Genomic DNA, 20,823 nt, shown 5'->3' on the forward strand with positions numbered 1-20,823 from the left:
AAATATATTTTATTAACTCAACAAAAAAAGAAACGTCCCTTTTTCAGGACCCTGTCTTTCAAAGATAATTTGTAGAAATCCAAGTAACTTCACAGATCTGCATTGTAAAGGGTTTAAACACTGTTTCCCCTGCTTACTCAATGAACCATAAACAATTAATGAACATGCACCTGTGGAATGGTCTTTATTAAGACACTTCTTACAGACGATAGGCAATTAAGGTCACAGTTATGAAAACTGAGGACACTAAAAGAGGCCTTTCTACTGAATCTGGAAAAACACAGAAAGAAAGATGCCCAGGGTCCCTGCTCATCTTCGTGAATGTGCCTTAGGCATGCTGCAAGGAGGCATCACGACTGCAAATGTGGCCAGGGCAATACATTGCAAAGTCCGTACTGTGAGACGCCTAAGACAGCGCTACAGGGAGACAGGACGGAAAGCTGATCGTCCTCGCAGTGGCAGACCACGTGTAACAACACCTTTACAGGATCGGTACATGCGAACATCACACCTGTGGGACAGGTACAGGATGGCAACAACAACTGCCTGGAATGCACAGTCCCTCCATCAGTGCTCAGAATGTCCGCAATAGGCTGAGAGAGGCTGGACTGAGAGCTTCTAGGCCTGTTGTAAAGGCAGGTCCTCACCAGACATCACTGGCAACAACGTCGCCTATGGGCACAAATCCACAGTCGCTGGACCAGACAGGACTGGCAAAAAGTGAGCTTCACTGACGAGTCGCGGTTTTGTCTCACCAGGGGTGATGGTCGAATTTGCGTTTATCGTCGAAGGAATGAGCGGTACACCGAGGCCTGTACTCTGGAGCGGGACCTATTTGGAGGTTGAGGCTCCATCGTGGTCTGGGGCGGTGTGTCACAGCATCATCGGACTGAGCTTGTTGTCATTGCAGGCAATTTCAACGCTATGCGTTACAGGGAAGACATCCTCCTCCATCATGTGGTACCCTTCCTGCAGGCTCATCCTGACATGACCCTCCAGCGTGACAATGCCACTAGCCATACTGCTCGTTTTTTGTGTGATTTCCTGCAAGACAGGAATGTTACGTGTTCTGCCATGGCCAGCGAAGAGCCCGGATCGCAATCCCATTGATCACATCTGGGACCTGTTGGATCGGAGGGTGAGGGCTAGTGCCATTCCCCCCAGGAATGTCCAGGAACTTGCAGGTACCTTGGTGGAAGAGTGGGGTAACATCTCACAGCAAGTACTGGCAAATCTGGTGCAGTCTATGAGGAGGAGATGCACTGCAGTACTTAATGCAGCTGGTGGCCACACCAGATACTGACTGTTACTTTTGATTTTGACCCCCCCCCCCCTTGTTCAGGGACACGTTATTCCATTTCTGTTAGTCACATTTCTGTGGGACTTGTTCAGTTTATGTCTCAGTTGTTTAATCTCGTTATGTCCGTACAAATATTTACACATGTTAAGTTTGCTGAAAATAAACACAGTTGACAGTGAGAGGACATGTCTTTTTTTGCTGAGTTTACATTTTGAGATTCTTCAAAGTAGCCACACTTTGCCTTGATGACAGCTTTGCACACTCTTGGCATTCTCTGCTGTTGATGATGTTGCTGTTTTTGTTGTTAAAATATGGATAGGGCCATGTTCTGCCAAGTTGGCCAAAAATTGAGTGTCCCAAAAATAATTTATACTGGCCCGGACATGGTTTGGTTCTTAAATACATTGGCCTAAAGTTTGCCATGCTTTCTCTCTATATTCAGCTGTTAATTGCCTATATTTGGTTATTATGATATGTATTTAAAAGCTGTGTCATAATTTAGCAATGCATGTCATTACTCTATTCTTTAGAATTGCATTGCATTCATTTGTTTCTAAACTATGTCATTTTGAGAAGATTTGAAAATAGGACGCTGTCCCTTTAAGACAAACGCTCCAAAAGAGAGATCAAAATGGCTACAGTAGGCTAGCAAGATGAATGCTAGTGTCTTTTTGTAGCTTTCTTTTTGCATACTGTCAACGCTAGCCAGCATATTGCTAGAATGTTCACTATTGAAGGTGTACTTTTGTAAATCGCTTTCCCTAAAATAAATACGCTCAGAGTAGATTGATTGGCACTTCATTTTGCTTTGGACAGCTCAAGTGTGCTGTGTGAAGTCATCAACTCCTACTGCTGGAGAGGTTGTGAACAATGATTTATATATTCACTATATGACTGTTAGGGGGCGCTGTGTTGAATCCACCGTGTCTCCATCTTGGTACACCACTGTTGTAGCTATGGAAATGCATTTATTAATGTCTACATTTGTTTTTGCCAAATGTGTTATTTATTACAGACACAGTAATGCATACTTTTAAATTATATTATGTGAGCTAAATGTGCAAATGGAAAAACTATATAAAAACATTTTGTTTTCACCTATCGAACTGTGTTAGATCAGTGATTACCTCATGCGATGAAGGAGGGATGTATTTCCAAAGTCTCCTAACAACGTTTGGGAGTTGTAGTAGTGAGTCTGACTGTTCTCTCTCTGCTCTCTCCAATCTCAGGACTCTGGTTCTGAGTCTCAACACCAGCTCAACACCTCCAGCCTGAAGGAGGCCCTGGAGCGATTTGACCGCAGCCGCACGCCCTCCACCTCCTCACGCAGCTCCCGCAAGTCCTCGTCTCACACCGCCGTCTCCAATCCAGCCTGTAAGCACTGACCACATGACATCACTACATCCATCTTGTCTATGGTCACATCCTTTCTGAGAGCTACTTTGATCCTAAGAGTAAGTTGTTTGTTTTTTCCTCCTCAGCACCTAAGCTAAAGACAGACAGAGGTACACCAGGATGCCAGTCCGTCTCTGCTATTGAGATGACATCACAGCGAAGGTCGTCCGTCAGCAGTCAGGTCAGTGTGGGCTTTCTTCCGCTTGCGGTCACCGTATCTTTATTTTTGATAGTAATCTGGTTCATAATGTAGTTCCTGTGTTTGTCTCCAACAGCAATCAATGAGCTCCCAGCACACCCAGAATACAGGGCAGAACATGGCCCCGTCCATTGTTTCACAACAACATCATCAACAGCAACAGCAGAGGCAGCAGCAACCGCAACCACAACAGCAACAGCAGCAACCACCACCACCACAACAGCAGCAACCACCACCACAACAACAGCAACCACCACCACCACAACAGCAGCAACCACCACCACAACAGCAGCAGCAACCGCCACCAGAGCAGCAACCGCCACAACAGCAGCAGCTGCAGATCCAGCCCAGTGTCCAGGTGAGAAATCTCTCGCAGGACTGTAATTTCGCAGTGACAGAAATGTTCAATAATAATGAGCCATCCACAAAAACATCCCTTATTTTTCATCTTTGCTAGCCCATGGTACAGTTCTCCACCCAGCTGGATGCCATGCAGCACCTGAAGGATCAGCTGGAGCAGAGGACCAGGAGGATTGAGGCCAACATCCAGAGGCAGCAGCAAGAGCTCAGGCAGATCCAGGAGGAGCTCCAGAAGGTGCAGGGCCAGGGCCTACAGGTTAGCACTGCCCCCTGCTGTCTGTCTCGGGAACAGCACTATATTGACCATGGCCCTCTTATGTAGAGCTGGGAAAGGGTACTTGAACCAAAATGTCTGCTTACATTTCTGTGGATGCATGCATGTGTCATTATGCCTGTGTTTTTCTATGTAAGAAGAGTCTTACCATGTGGTATTTTCTCTGGTGCAGATGTTCCTCCAACAGGGTGCAGGTGGGCTGAGCCTGAGCTCTGTGCAGCCGGCCCAGGGGACCACCATGCAGCCAGGTGGCGCTCTCAACATGCAGGGTCAGGTGGTGTCTGCAGGCAACCTGCAGGGCAGTACTCAGCAGCAGCACACGGTTCAACGGCAACCTCAGCAGCAGGCCCAGCCTCAACAGAACCTGCTACAAGACACCAGCTCTGTCCTCTCACAGTCTTCTGTGAGGTCGACTCACTCTCTGCCGCCCCAGCAGAGTGCCCTGCCGGCCTCCCTCTACAACACCATGATGATCTCTCAGCCCAACCAGGCCAATGTGGTCCAGATAGCCAACAGCTTGGCCCAGAACAGCAGCAACAACACTGCTACTGTGGCAACCTTTGCCCAGGACCGCTCGGGACAGATCAGGTACATGATGCCATCAACAGGGTTTATGCTCCTCTCACTCAGCAGCTGATTGTTGCTGAGAACTATATTGATTACCCAAGGGATTTGCATACATTTTTTGTGTGTGGTTCTTATGTTGCTCATTTATTGCCACCCTCTCTCCCTCATCTCTCTCAGGTTCCCAGCTGGCTCTCAGTTGCTGACTAAGCTGGTGACTGGTCCGATGGCGTGTGGAGCGGTCATGGTCCCTACGACCATGTTCATGGGCCAGGTGGTGACAGCGTTCGCTCCTCAGCAGGGCCAAACTCAGACAATCAGTATCGCCCAGCAGCAGCCTCAGCAGCAGGAGCAGCAGACGCAGGCGCAGTCTCAGGCCTTAGCCACACAGCATGGACAGGCCCAGCAACAAACCCAGTTCCTCCAGGTGAGGTGACCAATAGGGAGCACTGTCTGTAGAGGTAGATCAAATACTTTTCCCTCCCACCCACCTCTCTGTTCTCCCTCTCTAGGGCCCTCGGCTGCTCCATGGAAACCAGTCCACTCAGTTGATCCTGCAGGCGGCGTTCCCACTGCAGCATCAAGGCGCTTTCGCCACCACGCAACTGCAGCAGCAGCAGCAACAACAACAACAGTTACAACAGCAACATCAGCAGCAACAGCAACAGCTCCAGCAGCAGCAACAACAACAGCAACAGCAACTCCAACAACAGCAGCAACAGGAGCAGCAGCTGGCCTCTCACAGGGCAGGTAGCATGTCAGGTCGCTCCAGCACACAGCCCCAGTAACCTGGCAACCGCCAATTAGACATGTGGACTGAACCAAGACAAGGTCTGTGTGTTTGTGTGAGGGGGTGAAGAGTTATAGTGGATGGATGGATCAATAGAACTTGGGAACGATTGGCGCTTCAGAGAGAAAACAATGCTGTGCTGACAGTGAGCACAGGGTCGCTCTGCCTCACGGCCATGCTCAGAACTCTTACCTCACAGAGACCTCCACTCTGTCCAGGTCCCCTCACCACGGTGGCAGGAAGAGGAAACCCTGGTCCCGCCAGTGTTTGTCCCCTCCCCTGTCCTCGTCTTGTGTGTTCAGTGTGTGCTCCGGTCACCCTCACAGGATTAATTTATGCAGGATGATCCAGTCGACACACTGGAGCTTCAATCCAGGCTTCAAAGAAGTCCTACGGAACAGACAGCAGACAGATTCCTTGTGTGTATTTGTTTTTCCTCCTATTTTTGTTTTTCATGTGAAAGTAATTATGGGTCAGGAAATATTTTTAAGAATGTCATGTGGATTGTACTTTTATTGTACAGAACACATGTAAAAAATAATATGTAAATATATGGACAAAAAGATAACTAATATTTTATATGATGCATGAAATGAAAAGCGTAGTCTGTTATTTGTAGCTTTGAATATATATATTTTTTATCTAGTACTCTAATGAAAGAAAGCAAACCTAACACGCTTAAGGGCAGATCTTTTCACAGACTTCCTTCTTCTCAGGGGGTCTGCTTAGCGGACACCGCCGATGCTGCTCGTCATGTCACCGTTTGTTTCATCCTCTTCCTCACTTTCAATGTCTTGGTAAAGGAAAAAAAAATGTTTTAAAGTTACAATATTTTTTTAGAATATACATTGTGGTCCAAAGCAACATGTTGAGGACTCTAAATAGACACAATCTTAGTCAAAACAATATTTTAAATAGTTAATAAAGCAAAGACCCAAAGTTGACCAAATAGACTTTAAACGCATCCTATGGAAACCCTATGAGTTCATTCTTTACTCGGCCATAATGCCTCATGCCAAAAGCATTTATTTGTTTATTCAAACCTGTGGCATTATGACTGTTTTAAGGAGTGGTCACATAACACTCATAGTGATGCATGAATAGTACCTCTAGATACAGGCTATACTAGGGCCAAGTCATAATGCTTTACAATACTGTAGTTATTTTAGCCCCGAAGGCTTAGTGTGTAGAAAATATAAGTATTCTCATAGAAAAAGTATCTATTCAATGCCGTTTTAAATGGTCAAAAACACTACCTTAAACTAAGAAATGCAATATACGCTTGTGATTTTTCCGCACAATATCACATATTAGCTCTGTTAGAAATTGTATGAATACTGAATTATTTTAGTGTCTGTTCTATGTCCATACTTTCTCCTGTCACTTACAGCCAACAACTACAGCATGTTTATGACCTTGATCTCCAATGAAGCTTTTTCTGGGTCAGAACAAACAAATGATTGATATTTGTCCTCTTTAGAGGAGAAATGTAATGAAGGTGGATCTCATCAAATAGGTGTTAGGACAGAACGCCACCAGCGATTGTTGCGATCCGAGTTCATCTTCATGTGTTCGTGAAGTAAGCTTGTGATGTTTGTCTGAAGCCAGTGATCTAGGTATTACACTGTGGGGGGGATATGGTCTTAATCAAGACGTTAAACTGCTAATCTGACCTACTGGGGTCATTCATTAAAGTAAACGTATAGCACTTATTGAAACTCTGGCCCTACAGACAGTACTCTTCACTTCTTCTCAGTTGTTCGATTGCGAGAAGACAAACTACACTACTGGAAATGTTTCCTAAGGCTAGGCCCAGTCCAGACAAGAACAGAGAAGATGCTGAGGCTATTTGATCCTAGAACGCAAATTACCTCTGAAACAAGTGAAACTGGTGTTTGTTGGACCTGCCAAGAGAATGGATTGAAACAATTATCATACAGTTAAGAGATGTTGTCTTTTTGAAGTTTTTCTTCTCCTGCTGCTCTGCTCCTCCTGTCAGGCAGTACATATCACCATGTAACTGTGTTGTAAGGCTATAAGGTGATGGTTATATTGTCGTGCCATGGCAAATTTAAAACAACTGTTGTTGAGTGGGGTCCTATGGACTGGTTGTACTATATGTTGCCATATTAACTTCCATAGTGGATTTCCAGGTTTCTATGGTGAATGTTGTCAAGTGAGGTTCTTGGGGATTGAGCCTCTGGTTTTCCCAGTTGCTCATTTGTTGTCAGGGGCTTCTGCAGAATGGCACTTTAGTAGTAGTTGTTATGAATCTTCACTTACAGTAGAATGGTCAGGGAGCAGGTCAGCTAATTTCATCTCTATAAAAAATGGATTATATACTGAACAAAAATATAAACGCAACATTTTGGGAACGGTGTCCCTCCCACGGGACGGTTGAGCTAACGTAGGCTAATGTGATTAGCATGAGGTTGTAAGTAACAAGAACATTTCCCAGGACATAGACATATCTGATATTGGCTGAAAGCTTAAATTCTTAAATTCTTCACTGTCCAATTTACAGTAGCTATTACAGTGAAAAAAATACCATGCTATTGTTTGAGGTGAGTGTACAATTTTGAACATGAAAAGTTATAAATAAACAAATTAGGCACATTTGGGCAGTCTTGATAAACATTTTTTAACAGAAATACAATGGATTCATTGGATCAGTCTAAAACTTTGCACATAGACTGATGCCATCTAGTGGCCAAAATCTAAATTGCACCTGGGCTGGAATAATACATGATGGCCTTTCTCTTGCATTTCAAAGATGATGGTACAAAAAAAATACAATATAACTTCGTTTTTTTCTTTGTATTATCTTTTACCAGATCTATTGTGTTATATACTACTACATTCCTTTGACATTTCCATAAACTTCAAAGTGTTTCCTTTCAAATGGTACCAAGAATATGCATATCCTTGCTTCAGGGCCTGAGCTACAGGCAGTTAGATTTGGATATGTCATTTTTGGGCGAAAATTGAAAAAAGGGGCTAATCCTTAGTGTTGGTCCCATGTTTCATGAGCTGAATGAAATAAAATATCCCATAAATGTTCTATACGCACAAAAGCTTCTTTCTCAAATGTTGTGCACAAAGTTGTTTACATCCCCGTTAGTGAGCATTTGTTTTTAGCCAAGATAGTCCATCCACGTGACATGTGACACATCAAGAAGCTGATTAAATAGCATGATCATTACACAGTTACAATAAAAGGCCACTCTAAAATATGCCGTTTTTTCACACAACCCAATGCCATAGATGTCTGAAGTTTTGAGGGAGTGTGCAATTGGCATGCTGACTGCAGGAATGTTCAGCAGAGCTGTTTCCAGAGAATTGAATGTTAATTTCTCTACCATAAGCCGCCTCCAATGTTGTTTTAGAGAATTTGGCAGTACGTCCAACCGGCCTCACAACCTCAGATCACGCTAGCCCAGGACCTCCACATCCGACTTCTTCATCTGCAGGATCATCTGAGACCAGCCACCCGGACAGCTGATGAAACTGTGGGTTTGTACAACCGAAGACATTCTGCACAAACTGTCAGAAACCTTTTCAGGGAAGTTCATCTGCACGCTCGTCATCCTTACCAGGGTCTTGACCTGACTGCAGTTCGGTGTCGTAACTGACTTCAGTGAGCAAATGCTTACTTTCGATGGCTACTGGGACGCTGGGGAAACGTCATGTGGGCGAGCGGTTTGCTGACGTCAATGTTGTGAACAGTGCCCATGGTGGGGTTATGGTTATGGTTATGGGCAAGCATAAGCTATGGACAATGAACACGATTGCATTTTATCGATGGTAATTGAAATGCACAGAGATACCGTGACGAGATCCTGTGGCCCATTGACGTGCCATTCATCCGTCGCCATAATCTCATGTTTCAGCATGATAATATACAGCCCCGTGTCGCAAGGATCTGTACACAATTCCTGGCTGAAGATATCTCAGTTCTTCCATGGCCTACATACTCACCAGACATGTCACCCATTGAGCATGTTTGGGAAGCTCTGGATCGACCTGTACGACATGCTCCAGTTCCCACCAATATCCAGCAACTTCACACAGCCATTGAAGAGAGAAATGGGACAATATTCCACAGGCCACAATCAACAGCCTGATCAACTCTATGTGAAGGAGTTGCGTGGTGGTGTATGAGGCAAATGGTGGTCACACCAGATACTGACTGGTTTTCTGATCCACACCCCTCCCTTTTTTTAAGGTATCTGTGACCAACAATATCTGTATTCCCAGTCATGTGAAATCCATAGATTAGGGCCTAATGAATTTATTTCAATTGACTGATTTCCTCGAATGAACTGAACTTTAACTCAGTAAAATCTGTGAAATTGTTGCATGTTGCATTTATATTTTTGTTCAGTGTTGAATAATTAACATTCTTGATCGTTTGCTATCTTTTAGTTGAGAAGGATTGTGTGAAACCTGCATTAAGTTTCACTTTTTTTATTGGTGGAAGTTGACAAATAACATTTTCTATCAAACCTCTGGTATCACAGCATAACATTGTAAAACCTCTGGGCCTTCTAGGGGTAATTTCCTGCTCTGGTCTCTCACAAGGCTGGCTGGTCTAATCCATGTTCATGTTGCAGTACCTCATGGCAAAACTGTCCCAAGCCCTTCTGTTCACATGTACAATAAGTCACACAAAGCCTGCTAGTCGCTGCTTATTAAAATTCACACTTAGTGTGAATGGTGGTCCCTGTTGCTAGGCTATTGGTGGTGCATTGCCCTGTACAGTACAACAAGGCTGGTACTTCCTATAACCTCAAAGTTATTGTATTGCCAGTAATGCATATTGACACAGATTATTCAACAAGTTGTATAAAAACGGTATATGTGGCTCTTTCTCAATAGTTCGTTGGTCACTGATTTTATGCTGTTTTTTTTATTAACACAAATGAAAGTTGCTCCATCTAGTGATTAAACCTTTTCAGCTACCATCAGTGGGTCAGGCAGTGCGATACTTGAATGAATGTCATTTAATATCGAACCCCAACATAGCTGTGTAAAAACTGGTATGCATAAAGAAATGAATAACCAAGTGTTTTAACAGAACACACACCTCAGATTTTAAGATTATTTTTCTATGGCCAAGCTAGACCTCAAAAGATAGCTATAGTAGATATTGTCATACACTGTAATATACTGCTATCATGGTGTAGAAAGGGAAAGCAAAATAGAAAATAAATCTACCTAATGATTTACCTCAAATGAGAAAGGAATTAAACAAACTGTGACATGCGTAACAACTATTGATCTAATTTCCCCCAAACAGGATTGGCTACTTTGAGCTCCTTGATAAGGACTCATGAGATCATGGTTATGCAAAGGTATATTGAAATGTTGAAAGGAATCCTTATTTAACAGCATATGCTGTATGCCCCCCTCCATGTAATTGGTTTCAATTGCCAAATAAGTCTTATGAATTCTCTCAATGTGATTTGAGGGGAATGCTATATTAATATATTGGATCATCTCTAGGATGACCACATATTGATGTTCCTTTTACACATGTTTACCAGAAGTATCAAAGTGGGGATCTATGTTGTATCTCAAAAGGCATATATATATACAAGGTAATTCAACCCTGTGGGAAAGATGTTTTTAATGCCCAATGTAGAGGGTGGTGAATCATGTTTAATGTTCTGTAGTTCTGATGTACACGCTAGAAGTTCTGAATGTTTATCAGTGTTCCATCATTTAATCTTTGTATGTGTGGCGTTCTTTGCAGTACACTTGTTTGGCTCATGAAATTAATCTGTTCAGTACAATTTCCAAAAAACATCTGGAACTGGAAAATGGTTTATCTTGGCACAATTGAGTCATAACCTAGGGCTGTTCCACTTTTTACATCAGTTCTTGACCCATAATTACATTTAACCATAGATTTAGAACAAGTAGAATGGACAGTTTGTAGTTAAATGCATATCTCAGCATTTTATTCAAGCAATGAATTCCACAACCTCTGTCTAGTTCTGTGTCATCAGTTGAACTCAAAGTTCGAACACATCGATTGTTGAGGGTGCTCAGAAATCAGTGGAATGGACCAATATGATATTGATATATTTCTTTGGGAGTTTCATCCCTTGGACACCGGAGTAGACTTATAAAGGAAAAATGCATTTTAATGTCCGTTCTACCCCTTCTATTTCAATGGTGCTAACCATGCTCTGCAGCATAGGTAAATTAGGTTGTGTGATAACCCTGAGACATTCTGAAGGCATTTTGCATTTTAATGGTGCTGTAATATCACTAAGGAGTTTGCTGCTATAAATTCATTTCTAGAGCCAGATCATTCCTACATAAACTAAACATAATGGAACCTTTTAAAGCAAGCAGTGCTGCTTGCACCCCTTATTACATTTTAAAATGAATAAAATGTTTTTAATTGAGAAATCCCTCGTGTTGGACATTCACTCGTGATGGACAAACCAGAAGGCAGGCGTTAGTTGCTTCTCGCAATTTTCAGCAATCACTCATATCCAGGATAACTTAGTCATTGCATAAAATGTAGGGGCTAGACAATCATTTATAAGGCAAGAAACCAGTCTTGGCATGACAGGTTTTATTGAGTATTTACATTAATCAGGCTTTAACAATGAAGTGAATATCGCAAACAGCGTACATGTACACGCTTGGTCGGTCATCACAGGGTACAACTTGTCAAATATTGACAATGTAGTGACATTTCCCTGTGTACTTTAAAAAAGTAATAGTGTCTACAGTACTTCAGCTAAAAAAAATAAAAGTTAACAATACCAATCTCTGCTCAAAAGTTGTAAATAAATACCATAACCAACCACTTTCAGGAAAGGTGTAATAGACAATGGCTCAGGTCTCAAAACATGGCAGTGAAGCTATGAAGTATTTTGTTCCATGATTTCTTCATCAGTAGGCCTCACACAACCTCTTCATAAACCGTTGTAGTAATTTGAGTGGTAGATAAGACAGACTGGCCCTCCGTGGGATTTCCCTGAAGTCAGCGCTCAACAACACTGAGCTCATGCTGAAGAGGGGAAGAGAGATTCCATGCACTCAGTCAATGAATGAGCTGCTCTTAAATCATAATATAATAACCCGAGGATGGGGAACGAATTAATAAAACAGACCTAAGCTCAGCACTGACAGGCCTGAGGGAGAGGTAAGTCTTGTCCTGTGTGTAAGACACAGGATTCAGAACGGTGAGGGATCACAGACTCAGTAAGACAAGAGGGCAACATTCACACAGACACACTCACCCATTAGAGTCCCATTATAGAATATTCTCCATATCTCACCCACACCATGAGTACAGTACAACTGTCATACACACAGAGTCAAGAGTACAGCCTCTCCAAATACACATAGTTGAGCTTTACAGGTATGTACTCCAATCAGATTCCAGCATCTGGCTTGACGAAGAGGGCAGAGAATGCAAAGGCCAGGAACATTATCCCACCAACGATTGTAACTGAGGAGGAGAAAACAGAGGTCCATAACACAATTCCAATTACTACAAGCTACATTCATTACAGTTTAGGCCAGTGCTCTCCAACCCTGTTCCTTGAGAGCTACCCTTCTGTAGGATCTCGCTCCAACCCCAGTTGTAACTTCTGATTAATCGAACCAAGCTGCTAATTATTAGTCAGATGCGCTCGATTAGGTTTGAAGCAAAAACCTACAGGACGGTAGCTCTCCAGGAACAGGGTTGGAGAGCCCTGGTGTAGGCTATGACCACAACCAGGAACACATTTTTTTAATTATTCAAGTGAGGAAAAATATAATCACCAGTTCTAACAGAGATCTTCTGTGCAATCATCCTTCCTCCAACCACAGCCAGTCCTGTGCACAGACAGTGTCCCAGAGTCCCACCCACTGCCACTCCAAAAGGATCCTGAGACAGAGCATTTGTTTATGATACATTTAAGCCTCTCACAGAACCAACAAGTATCACAGTGCAGTAGAAATAAATGCACAACAATAATTCCCTAACAATAGAATTCCGTTTGAGTATATTACACGTACACAGCAACCCTATATCCTGATCTTAATCATGAACTCGGACTTTAGATCCACAATGAATGCTTTGCAGCCACATCTCAGCATTTTAGCTTGAGATCAGTGTAACATTTGCCAGCATGTGCCATTTTTACTAGGCAAGCAGACTCAAGACTCCATAGTGTGTCTGTCAGGACTCACCTCCCGGGCAGCCAAGATGATGGTGGTCAGCTGAGAGCGGTCTCCCCACTCTGCCAGGAAGGTGAGGGTGAAGGCCTGGATGAACACAGGTGAGATGAAGCTGTGCCATCGCCCCTGAGGATGGCTTGACCCTGAGCCCAACTCCACATCTGAAGCCCCATTCACCAGCTTAGACCGCTGGAGCTATAGGAAATAGGAATACAAACCAAACAACGAAACCCTAGACCAAGAGTTACAGCAGGGTAATATGAAAATTCCTAACATGCAAATGTAGGTGTGGGCAGCGTGTGGTTTACAGACCTCCTCATCCTTCTTTTTAATCTCAGCCTGCACCTCCTCCAGCTCCTCCTGACCCTCGTCTGGACTCATTTTCAGCCCCTCTCTCAGCATGCGAACACCAAAGATGGCAAACAGAGCTGTGGACACATAGTATGTGTAGATCCTGGGGATGATGGTGGTGGCATAGCCAAACATCACTGAGAAAACATAAGAGGGACTTAGTAGGATAAAGGACGGACTGTACAGAACCAAATACTCAGGGGGACATTCAGACACACCAAGGATGGATCCGCACCTCCACTAATTGGGATACATGAACAAACAAAATCCCAACAATCCATCCACCAACCTGAAAGGCAGGTCATAATGCCAAGCGCTAGCATTGCCCCTAACAGCACAGTGAGGCGGTTGTAGCGCATAGCCATGATGGCAGCGATGAAGAAAGTCTTGTCTCCCAGCTCAGAGACAATGATGACAGAGATGGCAGCAACAAAGGCATGGATGAAGCCCAGGTCACCAGATTTGCTGGAATCATTTTCACTGACCTCTGGGCCAATAGCATGAGCGGTTGGTGTTTTCTGTTGAAGGGGAAACAAATATCAGTTCAGTTCCACAACAGGTTAGCCATGGAAACCATGTTTTAATTGTTTTTTTTGTACACATACAGTATTAGTCAAAAGTTCTTTATTTATTTATTTCTTTTTTTACAATTTTATACATTGTGGAATAATAGTGAGGACATCAAAACTATGAAATAACACATGGAATCATGTAGTAACCAAAAAAGTGTTAAAACAAATCTAAATATATCTTCAAAGTAGCCACCCTTTGCCTTGAAAGCTTTGCACAATTTGGCACTCTCTCAACCAGCTTCACCTGGAATGCTTTTCCAACAGTCTGGAAGGAGTTCCCACATATGCTGAGAATTTGTTGGCTGCTATCCATTCACTCTGCAGTCCAACTCATCCCAAACCATCTCAATTGAGTTGAGGTCAGGTGATTGTGGAAGCCAGGTCATCTGATGCAGCACTCAAACACTCTCCTTCTTGGTCAAATAGCCCTTATGCAGCCTGGAGGTGTGTTGGGTCATTGTCCTGTTGAAAACAAATGATAGTCCCACTAAGCGCAAACCAGCTGGGATGGCGTATCGCTGCAGTGGTAGCCATGCTGGGTAAGTGTGCCTTGAATTCTAAATAAATCACAGACAATGTCACCAGCAAAGCACCATCACACCACCACCTCCATATTCACGGTGGGAACCACACATGCAGAGATAATCCGTTCACCTACTCTGCGTCTCAAAGACACAGCGGTTGGAACCAAAAATCACAAATTTGGACTCCTCAAACCAAACTAATGTCCATTGCTCGTGTTTCTTGGCTTGTGTTTCTCTCTTCTTATCGGTGTCCTTTAGTAGTGGTGTTGTTGCAGAAATTCAACCATGAAGGCCTGATTCACGCAGTCTCCTCCGAACAATTGATGTTGAGATGTGTCTGTTACTTGAACTCTGAAGCATTTATATGGGCTGCAATTTCTGAGGCTGGTAACTAATGAACTTATCCTCTGCAGCAGAGGTAACTCTGGGTCTTCCTTTCCTGTGGCGGTCCTCATGAGAGCCTTTGCGCTTGATGGTTTTGTATCTGCACTTTTTAAAATTTTTAATTTTATTTAACTAGGCAAGTCAGTTAAGAACAAATACTTATTTACAATGACGGCCTAGGAACAGTGGGTTAAACGACAGATTTTTACCTTGTTAGCTTGGGGATTTGATCTTGCAACCTTCCGGTTACTGGCCCAACGCTCTAACCACTAGGCTACCTGCCGCCCCAACCTGCCACACTTGAAGAAAACGTTCAAAGTTCTTACATTTTTCCAGATTGACTAACCTTCATGTCTTAAAGTAATTGTTGTACTGTCATTTCTCTTTGCGTATTTGAGCTGTTTTTGCCATAATATGGACTTGGTCTTTTACCAAATAGGGCTATCTTCTGTATACCACACCGAACTTGTCACAACACAACTGATTGGCTCAAATGCATTACGGAAAGACATTACACAAATTCACTTTTAACAAGGCACAACTGTTAATTTAAATGCATCATGGCTACCTCATGAAGCTGGTTGAGAGAATACCAAGCTGTCATCAATGCAAAGGGTGGCTACTTTGAAGAATCTAAAATGTTTTTTTTTGTTTAACACTTTTTTGGTTACTAGAAGATTCCATGTGTGTTATTTCATAGTTAATATCTTTAATATTATTCTACAATGTAGAAAATAGAAAAAATAAACTAAAACCCTGGAATGAGTAGGTGTGTCAAAACGTTTGACTGATGCTGTATATTGGAAAGTGTACAGCCTGTCTCATTGAAGCAGGTAGTCAAAGTCACGTAGACTGGGGGTATAATACAACTTGGTAGTTATTAGAGTTCAGCTTTCAGACTAGGGCTAGTGACGACCAGGACAATAACCCGGCTAACCATGTTTTCCACCTATGGCATGTCCCCAAAGCATGAACAAAGAAAGAGGTCAAAGTAACCGAGTGAAATAGATACTGGTGGTGACTTTACACATCATCTTGCTCTGGCTATGCGAACGTAACGACGCTCGCTTGTTAGCATTATTAGCTATGTGGAATGTTTTCGAGTTGCTAGTTAAGATAACTAGTTAGTTAGCTAACTACCTCTTGTTGCGGTTGTTCTTGGACTGGTTTGTGTTCCTCCTGCATCCCAGAAACTCCAGCTGACAACACCGCGACAACCAGGGGCAGCAGGACACACATCACACTTCTGTTAGCCCTTCCATTCCTTCCGCCGGACAGTAGATACATTTTAATAAAGAGAAGCAAGCAGATTGTGTTAAAATGCGGATAATAAAGGCAGTTTACATAAGCGTATGGGATAAAAATCACTGCCCCTGACTGCGTAAATCACTCGATATAATTAGCTAGACGTACACTACATAGCTAGTTGGTAGAAAAGCTTGCCGATTGAACTGCTTTGGATAGAACTCATACGGGATTTTTAAATTGTGAACTTGCTACCTGAAAGACAGTAAACCACTAATGTGATTGGATCGCTAAAAGGAAGACGCGTATGTAATCTGCTACTTTAACTTCTGTGCAGTACTGTCATTGGCTACTTCAACTGCCAATTTGTAGATGTCATGGAAAATGTCAAGTTAGAGAGACTTACAAATGCCAACCAATAATGGGAGGGAAGAAAATGCAGCGAGAGCAAGAGGCTCTATGAAACTATACTATATAGTAGCTACACTTTAATGTAGAGTAATACAAGTAGTCAAATAAAAGCAATTCAAATACTGTGATCATTTAAAAAATGCTGGAAGACTTTTCTAAATATTGATGTCATTAACTGCAATTTTAAGTTGGGGCCAATCTCAGGATATGGACACCGAAATGGACACCAATGCCATTCATTATCTAGTGGAGCTGCTGCTGTCAGTCACAGCATAAACTGGGTTAGGGCCTGGCGTAAACCCTGCACCTTAATTAAGTCACCTTAAGTACGGAAGCCAAGGCACTCCCTTATCAGTCCTTGCCAATGTACACAAACGATTTCTGCTGCTAACAGTGTCCTTATCAATCTTGTCCTGTTAATTTGTTTAATCTTTACATCTATTCTATTAAAAAAATAGATATTCAACGCAATCATTTCAACAAACAAAGTATTTAGATTTATTTTTCTGGAAAATTAAGTTGTACAAAATAAATCACATTCATATCAGGCATCAGTTACAATAAATAAGGGAGGAATGCTTTGCGATGCTGTGGGTAAGACTGAAACTTGCTTGTGTAAAACTCATGACAGAGCTGGGCAGCCAGCGCCTGGTTGAAGAGCACATAGAGGACAACGAGCCACCAGGTGAGAGCGTGACTTCCAGACACAATCCCCAGAGACACATAGATCAGCAGCTCAGCTAAGTAATGAGGACAGGAGACCAGCTCAAACCAGCCTCCACTGGGAACCCTGTGGGCTAGAGTCTCCACTGTCCCTGCAAAAGAGGAGAACAAGACAAAATGTATACAAATTATACAAAACATATTCATGAGGGGAAGCTAAAAAGATGTTAACCAAATGAGTCCCACTGTATCGCTGGCACATTTTGGACTTCTAACTCCTTTTAAACAGTGTGTTTGAGCTAGAGACTACTGGGTTTTACCATTGGATTCATCTATTTCTTCTGCATCCGTAGTCCGTAATTAACCGGGGCTGAGATAGAGCAGTGTTTGTGAGACAAGGGTGGATTCCAAAGGGGCCCGGTTCTTTATACAAAAACATATACAGAGTCCGAATGGTTTGAGCTACAAAACTATTAAAAGCTTTCCATGAAAAGTCGAGACTCTCACAAACACGCACATGTTTTGCTCTATGATGCTCACAAGCAAGCACAAGAGTCGTTAGAATGTATGATGTTCTTCTACAAAGATCATAGGAAATCCCAGGACATTGTGTCTATACTGTAATAGGCTCACATATTTGCTGTCAGAAACACCACACAGTTGTCACTGACAATTTGGATATTAATTTCCCAGTGAACAAACCATTTCTGTACTTACAGCGTTCATTAAAAAGAAAAATCAGGTTTTTGCTTTGGGTGACCTTGTTTTTTTATTGACATTTGTCAATACAACTCATGAATGCAAATGATTGTGTCAAAGTGTTGTGTGTGCTACTTGTAGCCCTCGTTGTCCTGAAAAGAAAATGGTAAAACACTTAATTGTGAGGATAAATATAAGGCATGGACAAAAAAGCAGATTTTTGCTGGGGTCTCGGGACTGATAGGGTTAATGTGATCAAACATTTACTTGCCGAGTGTCCTCTCGGAGTCATTTTGAACTAATAATTGAGACATCTGATCTGCATGACCTCACCTGATCCTCCAGTGCGCAGTCTGGCCAGCAAGACCAGGGAGCGGTGCTGCAGCAGAGAGGCCCAGAAGAAGAGTACAGCTCCAGCCACATAGTACCACCTCAGCTGGGAGAGCAATGGGAAAGCAGGGCTCCCTACTAAAACAACACCATCAGTCTGGCATCAACAGCATAACAAATATCACAATTACATATAATACACTGAATATATATATATATATATATATATATATATATATATATATATATGCAACAAACAACAATTTCACCAATTTTACTGAGTTACAGTTCATATAAGGAAATCAGTTAATTTACATTAATTAATTAGGACCTAATCTATAGATTCCACATGACTGGGCAGAGGCGCAGCCATGGGTGGGCATGGGAGGGCATAGGCCCACCCACTGGGGAGCCTGACACACCTACTGGGAGCCAGATCCAGCCAATCAGAATGATTTTTTTTCTCCCACAAAAGCACTTTATTACAGACAGATATACTCCTCTGTTTCATCCTCTGTCCGGGTGGCTGGTCTCAGACAATCTGCAGGTAAAGAAGCTGGATGTGGAGGTCCTGGGTTGGCATGGTTACATGTGGCCTGCAGTTGCGAGGCTGTTTGGATGTTCTGTCAAATTCTCTAAAACGACGTTGGAGGCGGCTTATGGTAGAGAAATTAACATTCAATTCTCTGGCAACAGCTCTGGTGGACATTCCTGCAGTCAGCATGCCAATTGCATGCTCCCTCAAAACTTGAGACATCTGTGGCACTGCACATTTTAGAGTTGCCTTTTATTGTCCCCAGCACAATGTGAACATGCTGTTCAATCTGCTTCTTGATATACCACACCTGTCTGGTGGATGGATTATCCTGGCAAATGAAGAATGCTCACTAACAGGGATGTTAACACATTTGTGTACACAATTTGAGAGAAATAAGCTTTTTTGTGCATATGGAACATTTCTGAGATATTTTATTTCAGCTCATGAAACATTGGACCAACACTTTACATGGTGCGTTTATATTTTTGTTCGGTAAAGATCATCAAGCAGTATGTGAATTGTGAAGCAATACAAAACAAAGCTCACCTCCTTCAATTATCAAAGAATCCAAGCACAGCACTGTCAGCCCCAGTAAAATGTAGTAGGCCAAGCCAAATATATACTGAACAATGTGAATGACCCCATCAGAGAACACGCTGACCAAGTGGCACTCCAGTAGTCGTCTAAGAGAATGAATCCATAACAGGACCTGCACCAGCACAGCTGACACCTGTGGAACTAAAGTAAACACGAGTCAGTGTTCTACAGGCACATACAACCTAATATGATGAGTTGGTCTTACCAGGTGCCAACACAGCAAATGAAAACAAATGAGGTAACCATAAAATATCCCAATTCTGGACAAGTTACCTTGCCTGACTGCCACTGGTCCACCAGTAGTCAGGAATCCCAATATGTCAGTCAACCATGATGGGAATTTCTGGCCCCATACAATCATGTTAAGTGACAGGACAATAAGAACACCATTCCAGCCAACAGATATTGCATAGAAGTGCCAGAACCATCTACAAAGAAGAGGTTTAATTAAAATCAGTGGCCTACAGTCAGTCAAGTGTCATCATCATCAATCGGGGCTCTAGTCTTGCAAAACCATTCGAAAATCTGGACTTCCGATCAGCTGTTACATTACGTTGTGCTGATAAACGTCCACCCAATAAAGTAAATATATGGAAGTGGGTCATTTAACATACAGTTGAAATATGTTTTCCCATTTCCTCAAAAGGGCCGAGCATTACCTTTTTGGGATATCAAAAACACGCAGCCAGTGGTCTCGTTTCAGTGGTCCCTTGGTTTTACCGTATCGGATTAGATCCTGGAATAATATATACAGTTTTGAATGCTCACATCCAGTCGGCAGGTAACGTGAAAGTCTGTGGACGCAAAAAGCTAAGAGAAAGCATAAAGCCAAGGATAACCACAGGAAATCAATAACACAAAATCCTAAAAGTGTTAGCATTGTTCGGTCAGGCACTCAAAAACCTCCGTCTGGAAACACCAATGGAGCATTCAAGTTCCGATGCACAACTGCTGCAAAGGGACTAGTCTCGATAACTCGACCCGTAACCCGAAACTTGACAACGTTGCCTAGGGCCGGGGTTTGAAGACTACACAGGGACAGTCGTGTATTTGTTAGTTCATCAGATAAATAACCACCGTACTGTATGATACATTACGGATATAACTGATCCAATCAATAGATGATTAAAAAAACACAACGATTCATTAATGTGCTGTTGATGTTACAGGTGTAAACAGCAGGTGGCAGCAAGAGTTTGGCCAGAAGACCTCTGAAAATGTCTTCTTTTTTTACGGTCTCTGCCTCTGACAGCCTCTGACTTGACTGTTCGAGCCACTGCCTGAGAAAACAGCTCAGAAAAATCCACAATGCAAAATATCCAAACTGTCATTGACTCAACCTTAGTGTCATTCAGTGGCTGAGGTGGGAACATTCATTGAACACATTCATTTATTGCTTTCCTGTAGACATTTTTATTTCAGCTTTGGTACAGCAAA

General features: G+C 42.7%; 3 protein-coding genes across 11 annotated transcripts in view; 1 reads left to right on the plus strand and 2 right to left on the minus strand.

Annotated features, from left to right (window-relative positions):
* Positions 1-11,302, plus strand: part of clocka (clock circadian regulator a) — a 60,321-nt gene extending 49,019 nt beyond the window's left edge. For all 4 annotated transcript variants that reach the window (XM_035737190.2, XM_035737188.2, XM_035737191.2 and 1 more), the window contains 7 exons: positions 2,530-2,674; positions 2,782-2,876; positions 2,971-3,252; positions 3,352-3,510; positions 3,701-4,116; positions 4,273-4,519; positions 4,605-11,302. In XM_035737190.2, the coding sequence (XP_035593083.1) occupies positions 2,530-2,674; positions 2,782-2,876; positions 2,971-3,252; positions 3,352-3,510; positions 3,701-4,116; positions 4,273-4,519; positions 4,605-4,880 (1,620 nt within the window). In that variant the 3' untranslated portion in view covers positions 4,881-11,302. The remainder of the gene's footprint in view (positions 1-2,529; positions 2,675-2,781; positions 2,877-2,970; positions 3,253-3,351; positions 3,511-3,700; positions 4,117-4,272; positions 4,520-4,604) is intronic.
* Positions 11,303-11,454: 152 nt separating this feature from the next.
* Positions 11,455-16,423, minus strand: tmem165 (transmembrane protein 165). Of its 5 annotated transcripts, XR_004820586.2 has the most exons (8): positions 16,044-16,393; positions 13,713-13,941; positions 13,385-13,560; positions 13,085-13,267; positions 12,674-12,779; positions 12,265-12,356; positions 12,016-12,059; positions 11,455-11,912 (listed from the first exon to the last, which is right to left on the minus strand). XR_004820586.2 is itself a non-coding variant. In XM_035737197.2 (7 exons), exons 2-7 carry the CDS (start codon positions 16,140-16,142, stop codon positions 12,280-12,282), a joined length of 870 nt encoding a protein of 289 aa, XP_035593090.1. In that variant the 5' UTR covers positions 16,143-16,167; positions 16,317-16,423; the 3' UTR covers positions 11,455-12,279. The 5 variants fall into 5 exon arrangements, 3 of the variants coding, with proteins under 3 accessions (XP_035593090.1, XP_035593089.1, XP_035593088.1); XR_004820585.2 differs by having other exon boundaries at positions 12,016-12,356; positions 16,044-16,392; XM_035737197.2 differs by having other exon boundaries at positions 11,455-12,356; positions 16,044-16,167; positions 16,317-16,423.
* Positions 16,424-17,033: 610 nt separating this feature from the next.
* Positions 17,034-20,461, minus strand: srd5a3 (steroid 5 alpha-reductase 3). 2 transcript variants are annotated; one of them, XM_035737194.2, is made up of 5 exons: positions 20,046-20,461; positions 19,660-19,814; positions 19,336-19,527; positions 18,255-18,386; positions 17,034-17,374 (listed from the first exon to the last, which is right to left on the minus strand). In XM_035737194.2, the coding sequence occupies exons 1-5, from the start codon at positions 20,264-20,266 to the stop codon at positions 17,115-17,117; spliced, it is 960 nt and encodes a 319-aa protein (XP_035593087.1). In that variant the 5' UTR covers positions 20,267-20,461; the 3' UTR covers positions 17,034-17,114. The 2 variants fall into 2 exon arrangements, with proteins under 2 accessions (XP_035593087.1, XP_035593086.1); XM_035737193.2 differs by having other exon boundaries at positions 18,255-18,389; positions 20,046-20,458.
* Between the last annotated feature and the right edge of the window lie 362 nt (positions 20,462-20,823).

The sequence above is a fragment of the Oncorhynchus keta genome, chromosome 26 (genome assembly GCF_023373465.1).
Source record: "Oncorhynchus keta strain PuntledgeMale-10-30-2019 chromosome 26, Oket_V2, whole genome shotgun sequence".
NCBI lineage: Eukaryota > Metazoa > Chordata > Actinopteri > Salmoniformes > Salmonidae > Oncorhynchus > Oncorhynchus keta.